This window comes from Cetorhinus maximus, chromosome 13 (genome assembly GCF_964194155.1).
Source record: "Cetorhinus maximus chromosome 13, sCetMax3.hap1.1, whole genome shotgun sequence".
Classification (NCBI taxonomy): domain Eukaryota; kingdom Metazoa; phylum Chordata; class Chondrichthyes; order Lamniformes; family Cetorhinidae; genus Cetorhinus; species Cetorhinus maximus.
The window spans coordinates 38,195,362-38,215,662 of NC_135891.1; the positions used below are offsets into that span (position 1 = coordinate 38,195,362).

Genomic DNA, 20,301 nt, shown 5'->3' on the forward strand with positions numbered 1-20,301 from the left:
TATTTGCTTTTGTATTAGGAAATGTCTTAATCTCTTATTGAAATAACCCATGAATTCACATTCATGGTCAGATTCAGTTTTGCTACTTTTCTACCTTCCTTATTTATGACCAGAGATTGAATTGTTCTATACAATAATGGGACAAGACTGTATTCCTTAAGCTCCACGTCACCACCAGGAAAGGACACCCCAGCCACATGTCTGGCCAAACACTGACCACTTGCCAAATCTCAGGAATGAAATCACAAACTTCCAAATTCTTATTACCTAACATTTCTTGGGAATCCTAATGGTTACATTATTTTCTGCAATACTGTTCCCTGTGGGTTGAGAACTTCAATATATTTAGCACTAGCATTGATTATGAAGTTGCAGTACATAAAGAATTTCAAATGATTTTACAGCACACAAAAAGGTAGTTCAGCCCAACATTCCTATGTTGGTATTTATGCGTCATACGATTGCAATAAAGGGGGAAGATGCTTATATCATTAGTGGCACTTTCTGGGCATCTGTCCCAATAGGGCCATATGGAACAGCACCTTGCTGCTCTGACAAGGTGGTTGGTCATTTCAGCCAAGTAGTTCAAAAATAAATACTGCATTGTCTTTGTTACTGTTCAGGATTTGGCACCAACTTCCAAGCTCATTTACATGAAAGGCCAAACTGGTGCCATTTCTGGTGGGTACATCTGACCAATCCTGTCCCTACGCAACATGAGGTTAGTAAGGCACAAAACTGCCCTTATCTCCATTAGAGTTTTCCCAACAAAATAAATGCCTCAACCCCACCCATCAAGGTCAAGGAATTTTCTTTACTTCGAAAGTGGAGAGAATGTAGAACATAGAGTTGTTGGTGCATTTGAGGGGACGTTACATAAGTACAGAGAGAAAGAAATAGAAGCTACGTTGATAAGGTGATACGAAGTTAGGTAAGAGGATGCTGGTGTGGTGCATAAATACTGACATAGACATGTTGAGCTTATTAACCTGTTTCTGTGCTGTTAAACCCTTTGAAATTCTTTATGTACTGCAACTTCACAACTAGCACTAGTGCTAAATATATTAAAATTCTCAACCAATAGGAGGCAGTATTGTAGAAAACAATGTGGCCATTTAGGTTCCCAAGAAATGTTAGCTAATAAGAATCTGAAAGTTTCAATGATTTAATTGTCTGGGTGAACATTCCACAGCCAGAGGTTCATGTAATTAGACCTAGAATTAAAACACCAGTATGTATTATGTACCCCACAATGTCATGTCCTCGGCCCAATCATCCTCAGCTGCTTCATCAATGACCTTCCCTTCATCATAAGGTCAGAAGGGGGGATGTTCACGGATGATTGCACAATGCTCAGTATCATTCACAATTACTCAGATACTGAAACAGTCCATGTCCATATACAGGTAGACCTGGACAACATTCAGGCTTGGACTGATAAGTGGCAAGTGACATGCGTGCCACACAAGTGCCAGGCAATGACCATGCCAACAAGAGAAAATCTAACCATCATGCTTGACATTTAATGGCATTACGATCGCTGAATCCTTCAATATTAACATTCTGGGGGGTTACCATTGTCAAAAAAACTTCACTGGACCAGCCATATAAATACTGTGGCTACAAGAGCAGGTTAGGAAATTCTGTGGTGAATAACTCATTTCCTAACTCCCTCTACCACTAACTCAGAGTGGCAGAAGTGTGTACCGTATACAAGATTCACTGGAACAACTCACCAAGCCTCCTTCAAAGTGTCTTCTAAAACCACAAACTCAAACATCTAGAAGAACAAGAGTAGCAGACACACGGGAGCACCACCATCTGCAAGCTCTCCATCCTGATTTGGAACTATATCACTGCACCAAAATCCTGCAGCTTCCTTCCTAACAGCACTGTAGGTGTACCTACACCAGATGGACCACAGCAGTTCAAGGCGGCAGCTCACCACCACCTTCTCAAGGGCACTTAGGGATGGGCAACAAATGCAGGCCTTGCCAACGATCCCATGAAAGAATAACTTCTGGGGGAAAATGGTCTATGCAGAATTCTTGAAATCAGGGCAAGCACATGCCATGCCATCCTTGTGGACTCTAAACACCTCTGGAAACCACTAGACAGATTTTCTACAATTGCAGCAAAAACCAGCAGAAATCAATCAGCAACTAACATGAAATTAGTTGATGATTCCTTTAAATAGCACTGGTTGGGGAGGGATGGGTGTCCTTCCTTCTGTTGAGCTAATGTTCAGTTGTGCAAGGTTAAAAAGATGGCTTTAGATAGAGCATTGGGCTGCAAAATAGCAGAGTTAGCAACAAATCAGTGTTACAGGCTGATGATGTTACAATTTGCCTACTCTGCATACTTTGGTGAATGCTCCCCATGGACATGCTCACATCCTCAACAAAATTGCACCAGGAGTGTATCTGCAGCCATTACATGCACCATTTTGGAGGCAAAGTGTCACCCATAGTGTCAAAATGATACTGGATATCAGGTTCATTGACCAAATAGAAAAAGTTAGCGCTCAAGGGATATGATATCAACTTAGAGCCTGTTTAGAACCAGGAACCCGTAAGGCATTGCAGCCTTTAATATTGCAACAAGGCAGAAAAACGCAATGTTCTGAACAATTCCAGTTTACATCTTGCTTTTTTTTTCAAAAAAATGTCCATCCAGAATATCAAACTTATGCTTGACAATTTAGATGCACCGATTATAACTGCAGATTTACATGTATAAAGACTACAAATTCCCATTCCAAAAAGATAATAAAACGTTACATTGCTTCTAAACTTCAAGGGCAGAATTTTGCCGTCGGTAAGCAGAGGGCTCGCCAACGCGTAAAATGACGCAGGATGACGTTGGGCAGAACCCCCGACATCATCCCGCCCCATTTAAATTTTCAGGAAGGCGGGGGCACAGCAAAATCAGCTGTGTGCCAGCTGACCTGTCAATAGCCAATTGAGGCCATTGACAGGATCATTGAAACAATTAAAGGACCTGCCCGTCCAACCTTAAGGCTGGTGGGCAGGCCAGGAGCCCCAGCAGGCAATAGAAAAAACATGAAACCTCATCTTCCGGCGGGATGAAGTTTCATGTAGGGTTTTAAACAGTTTAATAAAGTTTTCGTGTAATTTATGAACATGTCCCATCTCATGCGATATTGTCACATGAAGGGGACATGTTAAGGATTTTTTATTTTATTTTTAATGTCCTTAAAAGTGTCAGCGATCTCCCTGAGGCAGCACTTAGCCTCAGGGAGATGTGCGCTCTTTCGTGCACATGCGCGAGAGTGCACACTCGCTTTTGGGGAATCCCCCCCGCCCGCACAGGGAGTGCATGGCGCTTCTCCCCGGACATCACGCTGGATGGGCCTTAATTGGCCCGCCCACATAAAATGGCGGCGGAGCCCACTGCTCCGGCGGGGATCAGCTCCCCGCCCGCCGGAGATTGGGTCGGGCCCGCCCGCCTGCCCAGCAGGCAGAATATTCTGTCCTAAGTAACGGGAAGATTCTGAATGAGGAAGGCTTAACTATAATAGTTCAGAAGAGAACTGGTTTTCTCCCTGCAGTTGTTATTTTTATAGGCTCAGAACAGATGCACTGCTGCAAGTAAGCAATTTGTCCGTAGTCACAGTAATTAGTGATGTTCTGTGGAAAAATATTTCCAGCAGAAGGCCAGTAACTAGTAAAAGAAAAATAGCCCAGTGGTGTACACCGCAAATGTTATTGGTGTGTCTAACATTTTTTCCTTAAATCTTAAGACTTTATTTTGTGCTTGGAGAAGCTGTACATTAGTTAACAGATGTGCTACTTTCCCACAGAATAGTGGACGCCTGAAAGAGGCTAATGACTGCTGTGGTGAACATTGATTCGCTGTCTTCTTTCAAGCAAGAGCTAGATCTGTTTCTGGCTGGGGCTGAGATTATCTCATATAAAAAGGTAGATACTGCAAGGAATTCAGAGCCAGAGTGGTCTCCTTGACTCGTGTCAATAGCCTAAGGGAGTCAAAGAGCAATTTTCCAGATTTCTTTCCCTTAATTGGCCTGAATTTTTAATTTTTTTTGGCTCTCTCAGGAGATTACATGATTTTCAGTTGGGGTGGGATGTGTATATATTGTGATTTACAAGGCACTGCAGTTGCATGGGACAGGCTGGATGATCAGTGGGTCTTTTCATGTCAGTCATTGTTTTATGTTTAAAAAAAAACAACCTCCCAAAAAGAGACAAATAGAGGGGAGCTGAACAGGTTAACTTAGTTGTTGATGCTTTCATCATTTACTAAATTTATATTAATTTGAGAAATTAACCCTACTGACCATTCCCATATTAATTGTGCAGTTAAAACACACTACATGATCACATTAACATGATATCACTGGTTGCTTTAGTGGCATTTTTTCATTGGAAATAGTATTGGCACTTAGTGCGAGATAATTTACTTGTTCCAGTTAAACCTTAAAGTGATACATCACTGGTATTACACCAATGCATTAAACCAAGTGACAGACCTTGCGTCCTTCACATCCAGAGTATATGGGACTGGGGGAGCATATATAGGATAAACTTTGTGCAGATCAGAGTGGAGCAGAGTTGAATCTGAAGAAGTTTGAGCTGGCAGACAGCATGACCAAATGGAGAACAGCAAGGGAATACAGCTTAGAGTGGCTATATGTTTCTCAGGTTTCACCTGCACATCTGCAGTTTTGAATTCAAAGTCCACCAATGCCCTTCTATAGCGACTTACATGTCATTTTATGAGGTCTGTACAACGTACAAATTGAAAGATACTGAATCAGCTTTCTGTGAATAGATCATTGCAAATGGGGAAAAAATAGTGAACACTATTTTCTGTTATACTGATATTAAAAGGGAAAGAAAATTTTACAGTAAATAGAACAAATAAATCTTCATTCAGAGATCATTTCCCTGCTATTTATTCATTTCCTTTAAACGTTTTTTAAAAATTCTATTGCCAGTTTCTTCTTAGATTTTTCTCCCTACATTTTGAAGCCATTCATTTGCTGGAGCATTAAATGGAGCAGAGAGGAACGACGCAAGACCAGCAGAGTGTACATGTGCTTTGTGATTAATAATGCCATCTGTCTCCTACTGCTCCATGGCACTATGCACCATGCTCCAAAGCAGTGCCAATGTTGAAGGTTGTCACTTTATGTCCGATCTAAAATCAAACAAAGCAGGACAGATATCTGGCAACTAGATCTCGAGAGTTGAGCGGGTAACTACCATTGATTGCTTTAATATGACTGAATTAAACATATAAACATAGAAAATAGGAGCAGGAGTAGGCCATTCGGCCCGTCGAGCCTACTCTGCCATTCATTATGATCATGGCTGATCATCCAACTCAAATCCTGCTCCTGCTTTCTCCCCATATCCTTTGATCCCTTTTGCCCCAAGAGCTATATCCAACTCCTTGAAAACATACAATGTTTTGGCCTCAACTACTTCTGGTGGTAGCGACTTCTACAGGCTCACCACTCTCTGGGTGAAGAAATTTTTCCTCCTCTCAGTCCTAAATGGTCTACCCCAGATTGGTAACCTCAGATTGTGACCCCTGGTTCTGGACCCCCCGCCACGCCATCAGGAACATCCTTCCTGCATCTACCCTGTCTAGTCCTGTTAGAATTTTATACGTTTCTATGAGATCCCCCTTCATTCTTCTGAACTCCAGTGAATAAAATCCTAACTGACTCAATCCCTCCTCATATGTCGGTCCCGCCATCCCAGGAATCAGTCTGGTAAACGTTCGCTGCACTCCCTCTATAGCAAGAACATCCTTCCTCAGATAAGGAGACCAAAACTGCACACAATATTCCAGGTGTGGTCTCACCAAGGCCCTGTATAATTGCAGCAAGACATCCCTGCTCCTGTACTCGAATCCTCTCTCTATGAAGGCCAACACACTATTTGCTTTCTTTACCGCCTGCTGCACCTGCATGCTTACCTTTAGCGACTGGTGTACGAGGACACCCAGGTCTCGTTGCACATTCCCCTCTCGCAATTTATAGCCATTCAGATAATAATCTACCTTCCTGTTTTGTTACCAAAGTGGTAACCTCACATTTATCCACATTTTACTGCATCTGCCATGCATTTGCCCACTCACTCAGCTTGTCCAAATCACACTGAAGCATCTCTGCATCCTCCTCAGCTCACCCTCCCACCCAGCTTTGTGTCATCTGCAAATTTAGAGATATTACATTTAGTTCCCTCATCTAAATTATTAATATATATTGCAAATAGCTGGGGTCCCAGTACCAATTCCTGTGGTACCCCACAAGTCACTGCCTGCCATTCGGAAAAAGACCCGTTTATTCCTACTCTTTGTTTCCTGTCTGCCAAGCAGTTTTCTATCCATCTCAATACACTACCCCCAATCCCATGCGCTTTAATTTTACACGCTAATCTCTTATGTGGGACTTTGTTGAAAGCCTTCTAAAAGTCCAAATAAACCACATCCAATGGCTCCCCCTCATCAACTCTACTAGTTACATCCTCGAAAAATTCCAGTATATTTGACAAACATGATTTCCCTTTCGTAATTCCACGCTGACTCTGTCCGATTCTGCCACTGTTTTCCAAGTGCTCAGCTTTTAAATCTTTTATAATGGACTCAATGATCTTCTCAATATGGAATACAATACAAATTCTGTCCACCGGCAGTTAATCTACCTTTCTTTATATTAAATGCGGCCTTAATCACTAACATAGAAATTCCAATACCAGGAATGCAACAGGAAGTATTGCACCAGAGGTCTATCTGGACTCTTCAGAACCAAATTTTCTAGTATTTAAAAACATCAAGTCAAACTGATTGGGGTATGCTTACTTATACTTCAATTAGATCATATTATATTACATTGCTAGAATCTACAGACTGCATTGTTTTTTGCTGGGCCCACTGTAATTAGATGATTAAAACTAACCAAGCATCAAAATGCAAGACGAAAGCAAAATACTGCAGATGCTGGAAATCTGAAATATAAACAGAAAATGTTGGAAAAACTCAGCAGGTCTGACAACATCTGTGGAGAGAGAAACAGAGTTAGTGCTTCGAGTTTGTATGACCTTTCTTCAGAGTTAAAGAGAAGTAGAAATGTGATGAAGTTTATACTAATAAAGGGGGGTGGAGCAGATGAAGCTGGATAGAAGGCCAGCGATAGGTGGGGACAAAGGGGAGATTGACAAAGATGTCATGGACAAAAAGTCAAAGGGAGTGTTAATGGTGGTGGTAAGGGCTCACCCTTGTTCTGCTATTAACACATTCTGCTTCCTTACCTTTATGCCACTATCAGCATCTCCTTTAGCCCTTACCACTACCATTAACACTCCCTTTCTTTGTCCTTTTGTTCATGACATCTTTGTCAATCTCTCCTTTGTCCCCACCAATCGCTGGCCTTCTATCCAGCTTCACCTGCTCCACCCCCCCGCCCGTTTTAAACAGTATAAACGTCATCACATTTCTACTCTTTAACTCTGACGAAGGGTCATACAGATTCGAAACGCTAATTCTGTTTCACTCTCTCCACAGATACTGTCAGACCTGCTGAGTTTTTCCAGCATTTTCTGTTTTTATATCAGAATGCAAGAATTGAAACAAACCAAGCATCCATATGCAAGAATATGTAATTATTGAAAAATAAAGGAGATAATAGCAATTCTTACCTTCCTGGTTTGGTGACACCACTTCCATTTGGTAATAATTCCACAGAATCGATTGCATTTTCTAAATCAAGTAGAATTTCTTTCAAGGACAGAAGATACAAAAAGTAACAGCAATTTATTAATACAAGCTTAAGGAAAATGTTCATTTTGACTTTTTGACTGGTCACTCAAATTTCTGCAGTCGTTTTGCTATCTGAGTGACCGATTTTTAACACATACCAAGCATTAATTTAATCCTATATACTAGAATTAAAATAAATAATTCACAACTCCCAACAAAATAAGTGAAAATAACTTCACTATGCTATCTTATCACTGATAAATAAAATAAAAACTCATGTCAAAACTTTACTAGTTACTACCACGTTCCAACTTATGTGTTCAGACCTCTAGTTCTGGTCTCCAATACTTGTCCCTCCTCCCCCTCTATCACTAGCAGCAGAGCTTTCAAGCTTCAGTCCTACCCTTGGAAACTCACTTTGTAAATCCGCCCGCTTTGCTACATCTTAAATGTGTTCCTTAATCCTTAGGTTTTCAAACATGCTTTTGACCCACTTCACTAATTCTTGCTATTGTTCAGCTCTCTCTGTAAAATGTTTTGTGATGTTCCACTGTACAAATGTAAACTATAAGACCACTAAATAATATTTCTGCTCATCTTGATCAGGAACCAATAGAATTTTTGACCTGAAAACTATTAAGTTGTCAAAGTAACCTCGGAATCACAAAATCAACTTACTTTTTATTTTAGCTAGATCACTCAAGTCCATTTTCAGTCCTGAAATTTAAAAAACGCACATATTGCAGTATTATCTTCTCCTACTCATGCACAAAAGAAAAATAGCATATCCAAAGTCACTGGAAGGTTGGTATTTTATTACTTAAATAAAATTCCCTCATTGAACTGTGATTCCAGTAAATTAAGCAAACTGCATTTTTAGAACTAGCACAGTCACACTAGCTACAACGACAGAGCACAAGGTTCCTAGCCTGGAAATAAAGTTTGAATATTATTTAAAACTGGATTTACATTTTAAGAGTTTGTCAGTTTCTTAAAGGTTGTCTGTATATTCTACGGAGGTCAAACCACAAATCTTAAACAGGTACAGTAAACATTTCAAAAAGAGGAATAAATAAATGTACATTTAAAGCTATTTATTTATTGCACCACCAGATTGTTAAAACAAGTTTGCACTTATCAGAAGTTGTAGAATAAGATCCAGATCTTGGCAAAAACATTAGAAAGCATCAGACGGAGGGAGAATTGAAGAATAGAACAAAAGCAAGTCAGCCTAAACTGCAACATCCAGAGTCCAGGAGAGAGGGCTGCCCATGGTGCTAATCACTGTGCCTTTCGGGGGGGCCTGGGCTCAGGCAGCCCCGCCTCTGTCTCTTGTGGTCACCTGCCCGCCCCAATGAGTTTGCAGACATGCACACAGTGGGCACTCCACTCCAGAACAAAGTTCTGTAGTATAAGCAGTTATGGGAGCAAGAGCCTGAGTCCGCACCAATTACTTTGACAGAAAAGGTGCATTCTGAGTGATGTGGTCCACCCTTGGTTGTGCTCTTGCTCTCTAGCTGCATCGACCCACTAAGGGACTATAGGAGTCAAGATGGATGAGTGAACTGGGGAGGCCAGGAGGAGGGTGGTTGTAGCAACAGTGAGGCCTGGGATAGCTGGAGTGTTAGATGGGGCCGAGAGAGACTGTGTCTTGCCTCCCTCACAACCGTCCCGAATGCCTCCTCAGCAAGAAAATTTCAAAACCTCCGGGCCTGGAGATGAGTGAGTATGTGCCGGTTGCGAAAGACATAAATTGTGTAGTTTTGAGCACCCTTCATTCAAAGTAATAGAAAAGGGGCATTGTAGGTTCACCAGAATATTATGAAGGATGAGGAGACAGAGTTAGGAGGAGAAATTTGGCAAGGTCGGACTTTTTCACTGAAGCTGCAAAGAGTGAGTGAGTGTGCAAGAGAGCAAGTGAATTGAACGATATTTTGCACCTGTCTTCAGGTGCAAAAATAACATCCCAGAAATAATTGTGAATCAAGAGGTGAAAGGGAGGAATTTAAAACAAATACAATCACCAGGGAAAGGTCATTGAGAAAATTATTAGAATGAAAAGCTGACAAGTCTCCAGGATCTGAGGGACTTCATCCTAGGGTGTTGAAAGAAGTGGCTGCTGAGATAGTAGTTGCATTGGTTTTGTTTTTCCAAAATTCCCTAGATTCTCTGGTGCTGCCTAATGTTTTTGCCAAGATCTGGATCTCACTCCACAACTTCTAATAAGTGCAAACTCTTTTTAACAATCTGGTGCAGTAAATTAATAGCTTTAAATGTACATTTGTTTATTCCACTTTTTGAAATGTTTACTGTATCTGTTTAAGATTTGTGGTCTAAACTCCATAGAATATAAGACAACCTTTAAGAAACTGACCAACTCTTAGAATGTGAGTCCAGTTTTAAATAATATTCAAACTCTATTACCAGGAACCTTGTGCTGTGTCATTGTAGTTAATGTGCTAGTTCTAAAAAGGTAGTTTGCTTAGTTTACTGGAATCACAGTTCAAGGTTCCTTCAGATTTCAAAATAGTGAATGTAACTCCACTATTCAAGAAAGGAGGGAGACAGAAAGCAGGAAACTACAGGCCAGTTAGCTTAACATCTGTCATATGGACACTGCTGGAATCAATTATTAAGCAGATTATAGCAGGGCACTTAGAAAACCTCAATGCAAACAGGTAGAATCAACTTGATTTTGTGAAAGGTAAATCGTGCTTGACTAATTTATTGGCGTTCTTTGAGGAAATAACAAGCAATGTGGGTAAAGGGGAATCTGTGGAAGTGCTGTACTTAGATTTCCAGAAGGCATTTGACAAAGAGCTGCATCAAAAGTTACTACACAAAATAAATGCTCATGGTGTAGGGGATAACATATTAGCATAGTCAGGGGATTGGTTAGCTAACAGGAAACAGAGAGTAGGCATAAATGGTTCATTTTCATGTTGGCAGGATGTAAGAAGTAGGGTGCCACATGGGTCAGTGCTGGTGCCTCAACTATTTGTAATCTATATCAATAATTTGGATGAAGGGGCTAAATGTATAGTTGCTAAATTTACTGATGACACAAAGATAGGTAGGGCATAAGTTGTGACGAGAACATAAGAAGTCTGCAAAAGGATATAGTTAGGTTAAATGCGTGACAAAAATTTGGCAGATGGAGTATAATATAGGAAAATATGAACTTGTCCACTTTGGCAGGAAGAATAGGAAAACAGTATTTTATATAAATGGAGACAGATTGCAGAACTCTAAGGTACAAAGGGATCTGGGTGTCCTGGTACATGAATTGCAAAAAGTTAGTATGCAGGTACAGCAAGTGATTAGGAAGGCAAATGGAATATTGTTCTTTATTGAAAAGGGAATATCCTTATTTAAGAAAGGACATACTTGCATTCGCAACAGTTCGGAGAAGGTTCACTCAACTGATTACTGGGATGAGGGGTTATCTTATGAGGAAAGGTCAGACTGATTGGGCCTGTATCCATTGGAATTTAGAAGAATGACAGGTGATCTTATTGAAACATATAAAATACTGAGGCAACTTGATAGAGTGGATGCTGAGAGGATGTTTCCCCTTGAGGGAGAGGCCAAAACCAGAGGACACAGTTTAAAAATAAGGGGTCGCCCATTTAAGACAGAAGTAAGGAGGAATTTTTTTCTCTAAGAGGGTCATAAGTCTGTGGAGCTCTTTTCCCCAGAAAGTAGTGGCAGGGTCACTGAATATGTTTAAGACAGAAGTCTTAACTTCTTGACTAATAAGGGAGTCAAAGGGTATCAGGGGTAGACAGGAAAGTAGAGTTGAGGCCACATCAGATCAGCCATGACCTTATTGAATAGCGGAACAGACTCGAAGAGCCAAATGGCTTACTCCTCCTCCTAAGTCATATTTGTACAAGCAAGTGCGCAAGAGAGGGGGAGCCCAGAGACTGAGGGCCGGATACACACACACACCCGCGTCCCCCACACACACACCCACACCCCCACACCCACCCGCCCCCACACACACACACACCCGCCCCCACACACACACACACCCGCCCCCACACACACACACACCCGCCCCCACACACACACACACACCCGCCCCCACACACACACACACACACACACACACACGCCCCCACACACACACACACACACGCCCCCACACACACACACACACGCCCCCACACACACACACACACACGCCCCCACACACACACACACCCCCACACACACACACCCGCCCCCACACACACACCCGCCCCCACACACACACACACACACCCGCCCCCACACACACACCCGCCCCCACACACACACCCGCCCCCACACACACACCCGCCCCCACACACACACACACACACCCACACACACACACCCGCCCCCACACACACACACACACACCCGCCCCCACACACACACACACACACCCGCCCCCACACACACACCCGCCCCCACACACACACCTGCCCCCACACACACACCTGCCCCCACACACGCACACACACCCGCCCCCACACACGCACACACACCCGCCCCCACACACGCACACACACCCGCCCCCACACACGCACACACACCCGCCCCCACACACGCACACACACCCGCCCCCACACACGCACACACACCCGCCCCCACACACGCACACACACCCGCCCCCACACACGCACACACACCCGCCCCCACACACGCACACACACCCGCCCCCACACACACACACACACACCCGCCCCCACACACACACACACACCCGCCCCCACACACACACACACACCCGCCCCCACACACACACACACACCCGCCCCCACACACACACACACACCCGCCCCCACAAACACACACACACACCCGCCCCCACAAACACACACACACACCCGCCCCCACAAACACACACACACACCCGCCCCCACAAACACACACACACACCCGCCCCCACAAACACACACACACACCCGCCCCCACAAACACACACACACCCGCTCCCACAAACACACACACACACCTGCCCCCACACACACATACACCCGCACCCCCCCACACACACACACACACACACACACACACACCTGCCCCCACACACACCCGCCCCCACACACACACACACCCACCCCCACAAACACACACACACCCGCCCCCACACACACACACCCGCCCCCACAAACACACACACACCCGCCCCCACAAACACACACACACCCGCCCCCACAAACACACACACACCCGCCCCCACAAACACACACACACCCGCCCCCACAAACACACACACACCCGCCCCCACAAACACACACACACCCGCCCCCCCCACACACACACACACCCGCCCCCACAAACACACACACACCCGCCCCCCCACACACACACCCGCCCCCCCACACACACACACACACACACCCGCCCCCACACACACACACACACACACACCCGGCCCCACACACACACATACACCCGGCCCCACACACACACACACACACCCGCCCCCACAAACACACACACACACCCGCCCCCACAAACACACACACACCCGCCCCCACACACACACACACACCCGCCCCCACACACACACACACACCCGCCCCCACACACACACACACACACCCGCCCCCACACACACCCGCCCCCACACATACACACACCCGCCCCCACACACACACACACACACCCGCCCCCACACACACACACACACCCGCCCCCAAACACACACACACACCCGCCCCCACAAACACACACACACACCCGCCCCCACAAACACACACACACACCCGCCCCCACAAACACACACACACACCCGCCCCCACAAACACACACACACACCCGCCCCCACACACACACACACACACCCGCCCCCACACACACACACACACACCCGCCCCCACACACACACACACACACACACACCCGCCCCCACACACACACACACACACACACCCGCCCCCCCACACACACACACACACCCGCCCCCACACACACACACACCCGCCCCCACACACACACACACCCGCCCCCACACACCCCTGCCCTCAAGGGGAATGAGCGACTCACAAGAAGTCTGTTTGCTTTTGGAGGGCTGGCAAAAGGGGTTACTTTTGCTCCACTAGAAACAGGGAGCATTAGAAATGCTCTGCATGTCTGACGCTGTCTATGCAGACAAAAACAAACAGAGGTCAGTGAGCCTTTGTCAGAACTAGGGCAGATCATGGGCCTGAAACATTGGGCAGGATTTTTCAGTCGGCGTGTGGGGGCACACCAATACGTAAAATGATGCGCGATGACGTCAGGCATGTGTCGCGGCGTCATCGCGTTGTCTCGTTTGGCAGGCACACGCCGGAGTTGGCTGCACACCTGCTGATATGTAAACGGCCTATTAAGGCCATTAAGGAAGGGAATTGTTGACGCTGCCCTTCCAACCTTAAGGTTGACAAGGCAGGTGAAAAGGCCAGGATGAGGTTTCCTAAAGCTTTTATTAATTAAATAAAACCATTTTCCAAAATATAAAAACATGTCCCATCTCATGAGACACAGTTACATGAGGGGACATGTTTAATTACATTTTTAAACTATTTATTTAATAATTTCAGTAGCAATTCAATCTCCCTGAGGCACGGAGCTGCGTGCTACGGCTCACATCTTACACTGGGTGGGCCTTAATTGGCCCGCCCGCGTATAATGGCGGCGTGAAGCCGATTGCAGGTGGGCCCGCTCCCGCCGTGCCCGCTGCCTGAAAAATTCAGGCCATTGACTCTGTTTCTCTCTCCACAGACGCTGCCTGGCCTGTTGAGTATTTCCAGCATTTTCTGTTTTATTTCAGATTTCCAGAAGCTGCAGTAATTTTTCTCCTGTTATATGCTCCATGCTTGGCATTTGTAAGTGTAGTTCATTTCAATTTAACATGAGAAAATATGTATCATTCAATACAATGTAATTTTTCTGTTAACAAAGCCCACTTTGTGTGTATAGAAATAGCACATTATTGCAGGTGAATTGGTTGGTGCTAACTTACTAGAAGGTTTTAGCATTTTTACACTCCGAAGTGAAACCAGGAGTCTTGCGCCAAAAGAATATGTCACTGTTAGTTCAAGATATTCTCATTTGTAGATAGGATTGTTGTTTATGGTGCTTGAGGTTCACGTCTTTTGGACACTGCTCTCCAGATATTGCAAAGGGCCAGGACCAAATAAGTTGAGCTGGTTACATAATATGAACGACCAAGATATGGATAACTGTCTGACAAAGCTGTGGTTGTAAAGTGTATCATACTGAAACCTGACTGTGGCTATAGTTCCCAATTTTGGGCACCCAAAAGATGTGAGGGGAAGGCTTAAAGAGGTGGGGGGGAAAATAGGCCCAGAAACAGGAGAAGCACCAGGGCCCATGATTTCTCTCCTTGGCCCTGGCTGTACTGTCATTCATTTTCTAACTGACAGTTACAGGAAAAGCAGTGCACAGCTTCAGAAATGATCTCCTGTTCACACTATATCAGCTGAGTAACAAGGTACAGCATGAAAGGAAAAAGAAATAGAAAAATGTGGTACACAAAAATTGAAGATGTAGTCAATAATTCTTGATCACAATTATGAAAATTCCTCAATTCTTGACAATAAGGTCTGAGATTCATACAAGTCCATTTACAGGCATTCTTACAATCACTTGAAAAATTAATGAACAAACCTGAATTGAATGATTCAAAATTGACATCTGTATTGTTTTCATTGTGTTTAACCGTCTTTGCTTCATTCTCTAAGACCTGATTAACAGCATCAATCCCAGAGGCAAGGTCGTAAGGAGTAAGGTCAAATGAAGCAGACTCTTCACACATCTTTTCCTATGATTAAGGAACAAGGCAAGTTTAACTTTTCCTAACCCCATGGGTATCACACAACCTTTTATTCAGTACAAACTATGCAACTTAATTGCAGAGTTCACACTTGGATTTTGACTTGGATCGTTATGACGAACTACAGCCCAAATTCACTGCTCATGTCCACTTTTGTATGCCACACAAAATTGATAAGTTGAATCTTGCATTCATCATATATAAAAGTTTAACACATCTTAAACTCATTCTAAGAAATGAAAAAAAGAGGGTGAAGGGAATGAGACCAAGTGAGGAAGGGAAAAGAGCAAGACAGAAGTTCCTGAATTCCCAATAATTATGAAATTGGCGAAGCCTAACAATAAATTTTCAGAACGTTAAATATTTGTATTGTTAATTGTAGCAATTGCTCAATGCCAATTATTAATTGATCAATCACTGGCAAAGTATACAATTTAAGAAATTCAGGGGCCGTGGTAATTCTGAAATCTTACCTTACACCTAGATTACAAGTACTTGTATGTTAATTTATCTAACTTCAGGTCATAAGCAATTATCACTTTGTGGATATGGCTTCCACCCCTGCCACAGAGTTGAACCCCTAATTAAGATCACGAAGTACAACCTCTGCAACTGTAATCATGATGCATTTTACCTCCCAATCCTCCCTGCAGCCTCTGTGTAGTTGCCCACACCATCACACACTAACACTTACAGAATCTCCTCCAGCTTCAATGGCCTCCTCTGTGGCACTGCCAAGTGCAAGAGCTGCCGGCCTCTGATTGGTGGGCAGGAAGTCATTTCCTGGAGTCCTCAGTCTGGAAGGAGGCCCACCACTGTCCACTTAACTGCCTGATGGGCACAAGGTACGGCAGAGTCAGCGTGGGTGTCTCGCTGCTTTTTCAGACAGCAAATGAGACACCTGCCGAGAACAGAAGATTCCGCCCTTTGTATGTGCTCAAATAACCATCCAATCAATGCCTTCCACCTAACAACTTCAGTTGGTACAATTAACAATCCTAACTCAGGCATCACTCCTATCATTAATTTAGAGGCTTTGGGGGACAATGTAAGTAAAGTTCTCATCTTTGTGATAATTTCCTTCTTGGTTTTGCTCCTTCCCATATATGTAACCTCCTCCAATCATACAGACATCCAGAATTCTCCTTATCTGACTCTGACATCATGCATCTCCTCCAACTTTGCCCCACAATAGGCACTCCCCAAACCACTATGGTTCTCCTTAAAACTCATCTCTCTGACCAAGCTTTTGGTCACCTCTCCAAATAACTCAATTTCTGTCCGATTACAACTCTTGTGATCGCAGAAGGCTTTAAAACTAACAATTCCCCTCAACTTGCCCTGATATTTCATCAGATAAATTGCACTTAGTGTGGCACTAAACTTTAGAAACCAAGAAAATCTCAGATATAATTCGTGTTTGGTGCCATCAGCTGATCCTAGCTGAGACTGCAATGAAGCAGGACAAGTATTCCCAGTTTACGCACCAACAAAGAGGAATAGGATTAAAGTAAAAAGCTTCCCTTCTCTTGATTTGCTCTCCAGAAACTAATGCTCAAAATGCAATAGATAAGGACAGAAGTTGGGTCAACTGTAGGCTCCCAAAATCAAATAGTTCTGCAGGCTGACCAAGCTCACATGAGAAGAAACAGACACCAAACTGATGGAGGAGGAGCAGGTAGCTTTAAATAGAAGGGTATAGGATAAAATCTGGAACATGAGGTGGTTCACCCCTTTCCTTTTTGCCTCGATTTGTGATTGGGGCAATGCAGCTGGAGATACTACATTCTGGAATTCAGTCCCCATCCGCATTCTCCCACCCCACCACCTCTCAAACCTCTGCCCCTCTCCAACTCTCTCTGTGTCTTTAAGATACTCTTTAAAATTCATCTCTTTGACCAAGCTTTTGGTTGCCTGTTCTAATATCACCTTTTATGGCTCGTTCTCAAATTTTGCTTGATGTTCCTGTTGAGTGTCTTGGGATGTTTTGCTATGTTAAATTTGGTATATAAAAGTGCAAGTTGTTAAAATAAAAGTTAAGTTAAATAAAAGTTAAAATAATTTAAGTGAAAAAATACATTTATGAGCCAGCTATTCATAGAAAGTAGAAAAGTGGAGTTCTTTTCTTACAAAAGCAAGAATTCCCAAGTCTGCTACCTACCTTGAATGTGACTTTAGAAACTGTTAAATAGACAATCCCTTCAGTGTATTTTACAGTCCTAGTAAGACTGATCCATTTCAAATGACTATATTTCATGTAAAACTTAATTTAGATACATTTAGCTATTTTAAAATTGCAAATATTAACACATGCTTTTAAGAGCTAGTACCATACCAAACAATTTTACAGACATAAAATACTTACCACATTGTGCGCTTCATCAAAAATAACTATAGTGCCACGTAGATCTATATTGTGAGTTTTGCGACTCTAGAGAAAAAATATAGTCAGTTAAATAGAAAATTAAGCCTTAAATAAATTCCTTAATAAATAGCTGATACATAACAAGCTAGCTGCAAAGATTTTCAATGATCAGATTGAACTGCAATCTTGTTTTAAGTGTCTGCGTGAAAGACAAATTTATCTAACACCGGGCTTTGATTCAGGATAACAACTGATGTTTTAACATCAGTGAAGGTGAATGGTATTCTGTAATTAAATTTAAGTATAATAAACTCATGCACACCAAAGTAGCATATATTGGGATGTCAATTTATTATCTCTGAAGTTCTTCTGTAGGCTATAACAGGAACTTAGCCAGGATAAGGAAATATATTTATTACAAAGCGATGTGTTACATCACTGGTTATTACAAAGTCTGACCATATTCTGTAGTGTTTCCTAGCAATGTGATTACAGTAGTAAATCTATGTACAACAACTGACATTTATATGGTGCCTTTAACATTAGGAAATGCCCCAAGGCACTTCACAGGAGCATTATAAACAAGACTTGACACCAAGACACATAAGGAGATATTAGGCCAGATGACAAAAGCTTGGTCACAGAGGTGGGTTCAAGGAGTGTCTTAAAGCAAAAAAGTGAATTATAGAAGCAAGGTGGTGTAGGGAGGGTATTCCAGAGCTTGGGGCCCAAGAAACTGAAGGCACAGTCACCAATGGTGAAGCAATTAAAATCAGGGATGCTCAAGAGGCCCGAATTAGAGCAGTGCAGATATCTTGTGAGCTGTGCGGCTTCAGAAGATTACAGAGGGTAGGGAGGGGTGAGACCATGGAGGGATTTGAAAACAAGGCTGGGCATTTTAAAATCAGGATGTTGCTTGACCGGGAGCCAATGTAGGTCAGCGAGCACAGGGGTGATAGGGAGTGGACTTGCTGTGAGTCAAGACATGGTCAGAGTTTTAAATGACCTCAAGTTTACAGAGACTAGAATGTGGGAGATCAGCCTGCAATGTGTTGGAATTGTCAAATCTAGAGGTAATGGAGGCATGAATGAGGGTTTCAGCAGTGGATAAGCTGTGACAGGGTCAAATCGGGCAATGTTATGGAGGTGGAAATAGGCTGTCTTAGCAATGGGTATGAATATGCTGCTGGAAGCTCTGTCTCTGGGTCAAATGTGACACCAAGGTTGAGAACAGACTAGTTTAATCTCAGACTGTTGCCAGGGACGGGGATGGAGTTGGATGGAGTTAGTAGCTAGGGAACGGAGTTTGGAGCAGGAACTGAAAACAGTGGCTTCAGTTTTCCCCTCAAGATTTAAATGGAGGAAATTTCTGCATTCTGTACTGGCCATCGGATATGCAGTCTTATAATTTAGCAACAGTGGAGGAGTCAAGAGAGGTAGAGGTAGAGAGGTCAGCATACATCTGAAAACTAATAGCGTTACTTCTGAGATATATATATAAAAATATTGGGTAAGGTGGTCCCAGAGACAAAAGAAAGATTCCATTTTTAACCTATCAAACCCAATAGAAAATATGATCCCATACCTTTCCTTATGTAAAACAGGTGACATTTTTCGTTACTTCAGAAACATTCAAAATAATTCAGAATCTATGAGCTTCTAATGTATTAAAACACTGCGGCATGGTAACCATGTGGTAACCATGGCAAATGACAAAGGAGTTAAGTAAAGCGAATGTTCTTGAACATACCTTCGGATCAAGTAAATAGTTGTACGGCATGAAGATTATTTCAGCGTTCTGCTTCAGAGCACGAGATAAATAATAAGGACAAACCCTATTCAAAACAAAGTATCAAGTGAGATTAACGTACTTGTTCAGTGAAGAAATTCAAATTATGTAGGAATGTACTTGACACTTCAAGCACATTTATAAATAGCCTTAAAAGTCAAAATGTTGTACCCTGTATACCATCACTTTTCTGATTCTAGAAAGACAAACTTGCCAGAATACATTATAATAGTTAACTCAGTTTTTCTTCAAAAATGCATTCTGAAGGTTCAAAAATTTGGTAATATGACATTCAATGTGCCTGAAGTTCAAATAATGTCTTGCATTGGAGTTTAGAATTGTGTCCATTATCCCAGTATTCTTCTCGTCTGGCAATTATTAATTACAGATTATTAAGGGTCTAACCATTATGCTTTCAGGCTTGACATCTTAATGTTCTGAAAACTGAGAATGTTTTGAATTTGAGAAAAGCTTCCAACGCATGTCATTTACATTATCACAATGTCTAAGCATTAAACACATGGCCAATTACTTCAGCAACCACCTACATTTGTAAATTTATTGGCGAGTGTCAGTCACTTGCAA

At 43.0% G+C, this 20,301-nt stretch overlaps 1 protein-coding gene across 3 annotated transcripts in view; it reads right to left on the minus strand.

Moving 5' to 3' along the window:
• The window catches only part of rtel1 (regulator of telomere elongation helicase 1), a 132,203-nt gene that overhangs the window by 76,003 nt on the left and 35,899 nt on the right, over positions 1-20,301 (minus strand). For all 3 annotated transcript variants that reach the window (XM_078555291.1, XM_078555292.1, XM_078555293.1), the window contains 5 exons: positions 19,678-19,762; positions 17,928-17,993; positions 15,397-15,550; positions 8,428-8,466; positions 7,689-7,767 (listed from right to left, as the gene is read on the minus strand). In XM_078555291.1, coding sequence (XP_078411417.1) covers positions 7,689-7,767; positions 8,428-8,466; positions 15,397-15,550; positions 17,928-17,993; positions 19,678-19,762 — 423 coding nt within the window. The remainder of the gene's footprint in view (positions 1-7,688; positions 7,768-8,427; positions 8,467-15,396; positions 15,551-17,927; positions 17,994-19,677; positions 19,763-20,301) is intronic.